Consider the following 8868-nt stretch of genomic DNA (forward strand, 5'->3'; position numbering starts at 1 on the left):
TTCGATAATAATAAATGCTTAACTTGGCAGCGTCAATTACATTTCTTGTGATTGCAAATCAACATGTCATCATATATAGATTGAAGAATACAATTGTCGGTTTTGATAACTTTCAACCAATATTTAACAATTTTTATCATAATATGTAAATTATACATTGACACACGACCAAGTTCCCCGTAAACCATATAATTTGGAGTGCACTTCTTTACATGTGAAATTCGCTTACAAAAGTCCACATGTACCTTTTCAACATTATTACCTGGGTTAAAACCCCAAATTTCACTACCATAATTCAAAACACTTGAAGCATAAGTATCAAATACATGAAGTTTTGTTACAATATTCAGTGACAGATTATCACAAATTCGAAGAATATGGTACATACATTTTCTACCCTGCTTGGCGATAATACACTGAGACTTTAAAAATTTACCATTAAAATTTAAAGTAAGACCAACAACTTCTAGTTCGCTACCATTGTAAAACCATTTGCTGGTGGCATTTATTTTCCCTCCGTTACGAAAGACAAGAACTTTTGTTTTTTGAATGTTAACCTTTAGGTCCCATTCGTTACAATAAACAGATAAAGTATTTAACATGTTTTGTAATCCTGTGGCTGTATCAGAAAAAAGTACAGAATCATCAGCGTACATTAGCAAAAACAGTGATATATCTTCTTTTTTTCTGTAATCACACCTGTACTTTGAGAGCAGTGTGGTGAGGTGTGACAGTCTGGACAAGGTATTCAGGTGGCCAGGTTAATTACTAATAATTGCTGTGGAATTTAACTAAGATAATTTAGATGTTTATACAGAATGGGGTCCTAATAACTTTATGGTATTGAATTTCTTTTGATTGCTCAGTGAACTGTCTGTTATTGTGAATTCGTTATATTTTACAATGTAGAATATGATACAGTATATAATAATTGTATGTTTTACACAGACCATGAGAGAGTGAGCTTAGATATGTGCTACAATGTAGATACTGCTTATATATACACAGAATTAGGTTTGTTGTTCTAAACACATTTCTAAACATGAATTGATACCTACTTCCTCTATAGGTCGAGTGGTGAACGTTACCAGTGTTAGAGGGCGGTGTGTGTTTCCTGTGGCTTCTGCTTACACTATGGCAAAGTTTGCAGGGGAGGCTTTCTCAGACGGTCTCCGGATTGAGATGAGGAAGTTTGGGGTAAAAGTGGTGATTGTGGAGCCAGGAAACTTTGGAGGAGCAACTGGAATGTTGAATGAAAAATCAGTAAGTCTTTTTAAGTTAAATGGGTATGATGGACACGGTTTGAGCTTAAAATTTTCAAATTTTATTTTTCCATTTTTATTGTTTACAATGCTTAACTAAAGTATTTCTAATGGTGAACCAAAATTTGAATATCAGTTGTTGAGTTACAAGTGAGATACAGCATTCACAATATTCCTTGTTATGTAAACAAGGCTCGTGCCAAGTTTTTGTTTACATATAGATTGCTTAATAGAAAGTAACATGTTTAGAACAAAATGAGATGTGCCAAACACTAAAAACTATTTAATTATGTTCAGAATTAACTTGTAAATTGAAGAAATGTGCTTTAAACAAAACTTTTATTAGTATATATATACCTTAGTGAAAACTATGTGAATTTAGCTTTTTGTCAGACATTGAAGTTTTGATCTAGCTCCTGAGTGGGATTATTGATTGACACTGAATACAATTTTGAACAGTTAGCTATAATGAAGAGAGATTTTAACACAATGTGGACAGAAGCAGGAGAGGAGGTGAAGGAAACTTACGGCAAGGAATACCTGGATCGCCTGTTTGAAGGAGCCAAGGGGACCTCCGCCACCTCCTACCCCACCCTAGCACCCGTTCTCAATGCTCTAGAGGACGCTGTTATCAACCAGAACCCTAAAATACGCTATTTGGTAGATGGAGGAAATGGGATGATTGACGTCTTTTGTGTAAGTAACAGACTTGCATTCTCAGAATAACATGTATAGTTAACCAGGGGAGTTAACTCTAGGTTCTGCCTTGTATATTCATTCTTTTTCTTGTCATCTTCATATTGTTTCAATTTATGAGTATATCTTCAGATCCTGGCCAGGCTGTACTCATTTTTACCTGAATCGGTGATGGATTGGATCGTGTCTAGACTGCTGTCCAGAGAACTACCCCCACTGAAAGCTAAAACACAATGAAGACTATGTTTTGTAACATCCATAAATATACATCAACCTCTCATCATTATTTAATATTCATCATGTCCAGCATTATTGTTGTTAATTTATGATTAATATGTTCAGACAATATCTGAAGCAGAGCAGCAGCATGTGAAGTCACCAACCACAATTATAATTATCATGTATTTAAAACAGGGTTGGCAAAAAAGTGGTCAATACGAGTATTGACCGGGCCGGTGGTCAATACTGGTTAAAACCGGTCAATACTGGTCAATAGTGGTCAATACTGGTTGATTGAAAATTGTTTGGTCATTATAGTCTGTGTTGTTTGTTATTTTAAATGTTTCAGTGGCCATTATGGTAAATACTGTAATTCATAACATGCACTATCAGTTTATAATATACTTGCAAGTCATAATATTAAATAAATAATGTAAATGACTGTTAAATTTGGAAAAATGTAAAAGTTTATTGTAAAAATTAAAACTGTTTCGTAGCCATATTACTTTGGCACTGACAACAGCATTGCAGTCTTTACATCTTGCTGTGGTCTTGTTGTTGTCGTCAACATATGATATTCATAGAAATTCCAAATAGGATCTCTAGGCTTCATGATTGTGTCTCTTAGCAGGTCAAGAAGTGAATGTGAGAGGAAAATTGTGGTATTTCCTAAACTATGTTTTGTTGAAGCCATAGATAGTATGATGGGGGAAGTGTTTTCTATTTCTGTTCAAATTCTTTAGTTTATCAAGAACTACCTATTGTTTCAAATCTTCATTTAACTGTTAAATAAACATTTGAGGGGGTGTTGGTGATGTTTTCATAACAATAACATGTACACTGGTCCTCTCTGGTCCCAGACTATGCTAATTAACACCTGTCAACTCTGTTTCCTGTGCTCAGGTACATCTCCTGCTCTGTACATTGCAACACTTTGTTTATCTACAGCACCTGTCATCCAATTGAATTCATATTAAATCACTGTTTATTTAATGTCCAGCTACCTGTTACTCTTAATCTGTCCAGGTACATGTATAAGCAGATCCTATTGTCTAGTTATACTATATGTGACCCTCTTTTATAGTTCTGATTATGGTCACAGTTTCAGCAAACCAAATATATTAAACTTATGAAATTACATCTAATTATCTAATGAAAATTATTGATAACCAATTGATCCATATATTATAATGAAAAGACTTAATTTATCTTTGCAAAAAATGTACAAAAATAGGAAAATGGACAGTTTAAATCTCAATTGACCAGTATTGACCACTTAGGGAGTATTGACCGGGACGGTTAAAACCACTGGTTAAAACCGGGGGCGGTTTTAACCACCCAACCCTGATTTAAAAAATATGTATATAATTTTACTGCCTTGCAGTTTATTTGTCTCTTGTCGTGAATGTCCAACAACATTAGTGAAAGAATTCAATCTCATGTTAAGAATGTAAACAGTAAAAGTTTTTTGTACATCCAAACAATGCTGTGTACAATCAAACGAGTAGAAATCATTTCAATAGGCAATTTAACCTGTTGTAGTTTACAGAATTTAGTGCGCTTTTTGCATAGTTGATTACGGAGTTTTGTAAGGTGTTGATTTCACCTTCAATACACAATGATGTAATACACCATTAAGTAGTTAATTATCATACTGAGGTTATTTTCATAATGATGATACATACATGTTTATGTTTATTGACCTTCAGAATGATAATTTTGGATTGATACAATCATTCTTTAGTATCTGTGTGGGATTGGGAAATGTCACTTGTCTTTTTATCTTGTCTCCAAGGTCTTTTTCAATCCCAAAAAGACAACAGTTGATTATTTTTCTCACTTTATCATCATTGTCTTAATGGATTGTAGTTATTAAACATTATTCAAAGCATGAACAAGTGTTAGTTTCATCAGCATCTGTTTGGGGTATTGTGATCCTTCATGAACAAGTGTTAGTTTCATCATCATCTATTTAAGGTATTGTGATCCTTCATGCTACTTCAAATAATCTAACTGCAGGTCCTCATCTCTTTTCAAAATTACATCACCCCATTTTATTTTATGGTGTCCTGTGTCACCTCACAAAAAAAGGAAGTTAAACTACAGTAAATTATGAATAAGGATGATGTGGTTCAACCTAAGTGTTCAGTTGCTTATAATTTATCTACTTAGGTCCTTTCTTGCTTTCAGGGATTCATTTCATCGGGCAAATTCAAAGTTTGTATAAAAAACATTTAGGAGAGAGAGAGAGAGAAGTCCCACATGCACAACTCCCAATAATACCCCTTAAAGTTCCCAAGGTTACCCCTTAAAGTTCCCAAGGATACCCCCTTAAAGTTCCCAAGGCTACCCCTTAAAGTTCCCAAGAATACCCCTTAAAGTTCCCAAGAATACCCCTTAAAGAGAGATCTGTAGTCCTCTCCACATTTGGTTCACATGCTGACAAAAAAGTCGGCTAAAAGAGAATGAAGCAGAGATGGAGGTATTTCATAGGCAATTGTTGTGATGTTGAATTAAGGTTGAAGGACAACGTGATGTGAAAATCATGTTTGTATAATTTTACATCATTTTCTATGCTTGTAGCAACTACAAACAAGCATTTTATTTTCCATGATCCAAAGGAGTCGTTAATGGAATAAGCTTATACATGTACATCACTGAGTCAAGGTCATTGAGCAATGATAAGTCAAAATCATGGTCTTTTGACACACAATGGGAACAGCATTTTTCATGTGGGCAGTTTTCAAAGTACCCCATTCCTGCTTTGAAACCTTTACGAAGTACACAATTTATCAAGAGTTTCAATGTACAGAGATCACATCCATGATATACTATAAAACTGTAAAACTATTGACAGTTTATGAAAACAGACCCACTAGAATATAAATGATTCTTTGCTTAGTGTGACTTTTAGCACACCTGAGCTTGAAGTTACTATATTCCATTGTGCATCTGTTCATAAATTAGGCATGCTTGATATGTCTACACCTACCACAAAGTGCGCACCTTTCCGTAATCAAGTGCAAAGGTGTACCCTTTATACACCCTCTACTGGGCAAGTGTTGGTAAATGCACCGAAAATTCAATATGGCTGAAAAATGGTGAGAGACGGAAAATTTGCAGATTTTTTCTGAGTATTTTGTTAGCTGTAAGGTATATAAGAGAATAATTCCAGTGTACTGTATGTAGTAATTTACAAGAGTTTAAAATGTGTTTTAAAGAATAAATGAAAGCGAATATTACATATAATCATCAAAAAACAAGTTTGGTGTCAAAAAATCAACAAATATTTTGAGTACTATGACCTGGTATTTTTAGCTCACCTGAGCTGAAAGCGCAAGTGAGCTTTTCTGATCACCTGTTGTCCATTGTCTGTCTCTCTGTCTGTAAACCGTTTTACATTATTGACTTCTCCAGAATTACTGGGCCAATTTCAACCAAACTTGGTAAAAAGCATTCTTGGGTATAGAGCTGTTAAGTTTGTTCAAATGAAGGGACATGCCCCTCTCAAAGGGGAGATAATCTTAAAAATAGGGTAGAGTCATTTAAAGATCTTCTCAAGAACCACTGGGCCAGAAGAGCTGAAATTTACATGAAAGCTTCCTGACATAGTGCAGATTCAAGTTTGTTAAAACCATGATCCCCAAGGGTAGGTTGGGGTCACAATAGGGGATCAAAGTTTTACATGCAAATACATGTGTATATAGGGAAAATCTTTAAAAATCTTCTTCTCAAGAGCCACTGCCAGGCCAGGGAAGTACAAATTTAGATAACAGCTTTCTGACATTGTGCAGATTCAAGGTTGTTGAAATCCTTGCCCTGGGGGGTAGGATGGTGCCACAATAGGGGATTAAAGTTTTACTTACAAATATATAGGGAAAATCTTCTCAAGAACCAATTGGATCAGAAAAGTTTACATTTACATGAAAGCTTCCTGACATAGTGCAGATTCAAGTTTGTTAAAATTGTGGTCCCTAGGGTAGGGTGGGGCACAATGGGAGATTAAAGTTTTACATAGAAATATATTGGTGAAATCTTTAAAAAATCTTCTGCTTCAAAATCAGAGGGGTGGAGGGTGTAAAATAGTTTTTGAACACTTCTATGTGGCTTATCAGAGTTCATATTAATGTCTATGTTCCTGTTCAAATTTTCTCCTCCACACCATGCAGTACATTAAGGGGAAGAGGTTTCATTTGGAGCACTTGAAATTTAGGGAGCTGGCGAGACATTTGTTTTTCATAAAAATAATCTCTAGTTGATATATTTTTCTTTCAATAGTTTTGAATAAATTGATATAAAATGTTTGAATATATTTGTGATTGATTTCTGCTTGTCACAGGGTTTGTTCTAGCCCATAACACCTTAAAAACACAACACAGAACCTGTGTCATGGTGAGTGTTGGCATGTTAAAAAAAATCCTCTCACTGCTATGACTTTGAGTGCCATGCATGTCAAATTTGTGGCACACACTTAAAGCTGGTATTGAAAATTTCTTGCAAGGGAGGCGACACACAACTTTTTTTTTTTAAAAAAAGCTCTTGTTTGGAAGATCCATGACTCTTGCTTCTAAGAGCTGAAGATTTGGCAAAGGATCAGTCACTACCTATTTTTAGCAGAGTTGCATAGAAAATCTCGGCTTTTAAATTGGTGAGGGATGGGCGTCCAGTCGGGTGAGCGGCGTCCACAATTAGCTTCTCCGGTCTCTAACTTTCATACTTTTTGGTGTATCTTTGTGAGACTTACATAACATGATCACATCCAAAAGAAGTAGGTTCCTATTCATTTTTAGGTCAAAAGGTCAAGGTCACTTTGTCACTAAGTGCCATAGATTTGAGATTATCCGGTCTCTAACTTCATACTACTAGGGTCATCTTTGTGAAACTTACATGTATAACATGATCACATCCGAAAGAGGAAGGTTCCAAGGTCTCTTTTTCACTATTTACTGTAGATTTGAGCTTGCCTCTATCTTTTATACATGTACTTGCTGGTGTATGTGTATCAGACTTCAAATCCTGATGACATTCAAGATTAAAGTTGCTTTTGAAATCCAAAGGTCAAGGTTATTATCACAGTAAATACCTATTGCAGCCATTCAAAGTTTCATACTTATAAACTATATTAAATATGTGCATGTTTTTACTTCGTGAATGCAAGCGTGTATAATTTTCCAAACTGCAACTCGGCCATACGCATCTTTGATGCGTTTTGATTTTTATATCATAGGTTTGACAAGGCCAAGGGTTGGACCCACAGCTTTCTGGTCATTAAACAAATGCTCTAACCACTGAGTCAGTGGACTGATGATATTTTCAGATAGAGTAGGTTAAAGTATCTACAAAATGATCCCAAGCTGGGTTTTAAAATTAATTACAAAGGAATCTATACATTGAGGAAACTCTTTGAAAATAATCTCTTCAAGACTAAGCCACAAGGACACAATTATATCAGAATACTCTCATTCATGTTTTATTGTAGATTCAAGATACCACTCGCTTTCGCTCCCATATAAATTCCAATAAAATATTAAGTACAATTGCAGTTATTTTGCTTCCCTAGCTTGGAATGCCTTCCAACTTCAGAATATTATTGCTCGTCATTTTAAATTGTTGACGTTTTACATCCTGTCTTGAATTTTTCACTTATATTGGAGATGTCACCAGCTGTAGGTGAAGTACCAAAATTTTGACCTATGCTTAGGTGCTCAGGGCTGTAGCTGTGAGGATTTTTCAACATGCTAATGTCTGCCTTGACATGTGACCTGTTTTTAAGGTCATATATAAGGCCCGTAGTTCTCACTTCTAAATGCTGATTGTTTGACAAAGGAGCAATCATTACCTATGTTAACGTCTAGGGTTTGACACGGCACCAGTGGGGCTTGAACTCACGAACTCCCAGTTACAAAGCGAATGTTTTACCTCAGAGCTACTGCAACTTGGTTTGTTGCCGTGGTCAAAGCTACATAGATATGAGGTATTGATATAGCCAGAAAACCCATGGCATTACTTCAAACCAATGAACTTCAGTCCAATGCCTTGTCACAATGATCCAGGTTACAATTCTACACCAGTCGACAATAATGTGTTTATTAACATAGTTCATCAAGTCATGTGTCTATCAACCCATCAAAAATCTGGCATCGTGACCAACATTCTTAATTTTCATGGTTTTTTAAACTCTTTATTGATTTCTCAGCAAAGGTATACCCACGATTTCATATCCTTCACAAACAAGAGACGCCCAACTCTCAATGAATGTTCTTGAATTGCCTGTTTATATCCCCCTGCAGATTTTAAGACTGTAAGCACCCAGCCACACAATAGTATCTAGTAATGATGCAATTATTATGTACATGTACATTTTGATTTATTGATTAACCTGTTTTATCATATTGCACAAAGCGATTCCAGACCTTTTACCTTCGCCAAGGGACAAAACAATGTTTACAACTTATAGATCTCTTATCTTCATTATAACTGTCCCAGAGCAGAGGTATATTTGAATACTGAAGGCAAACACCTTGAAATTATAGAGTTTGATTACTCCACTACTAAAAGGCCATTAATATTCATAAAAATTTATTAAATTTGGTCCAGTAGTTTCAAAAGGTTAAATTGTTCAAAAGAAATCACATGACAGAAAAGCAGAGTTCACAATAGGTCATCAGAATAACATTAGACATATCCTGCA

General features: G+C 35.2%; 1 protein-coding gene across 3 annotated transcripts in view; it reads left to right on the top strand.

Moving 5' to 3' along the window:
- Positions 1-4072, top strand: part of LOC125671175 (D-beta-hydroxybutyrate dehydrogenase, mitochondrial-like) — a 16066-nt gene extending 11994 nt beyond the window's left edge. For all 3 annotated transcript variants that reach the window (XM_048906707.2, XM_048906708.2, XM_056162627.1), the window contains 3 exons: positions 1070-1263; positions 1722-1958; positions 2091-4072. In XM_048906707.2, coding sequence (XP_048762664.1) covers positions 1070-1263; positions 1722-1958; positions 2091-2195 — 536 coding nt within the window. In that variant the 3' untranslated portion in view covers positions 2196-4072. The remainder of the gene's footprint in view (positions 1-1069; positions 1264-1721; positions 1959-2090) is intronic.
- Positions 4073-8868: the final 4796 nt, after the last annotated feature.

This window comes from Ostrea edulis, chromosome 4, assembly GCF_947568905.1.
Source record: "Ostrea edulis chromosome 4, xbOstEdul1.1, whole genome shotgun sequence".
NCBI classification, from domain to species: Eukaryota; Metazoa; Mollusca; class Bivalvia; order Ostreida; family Ostreidae; genus Ostrea; species Ostrea edulis.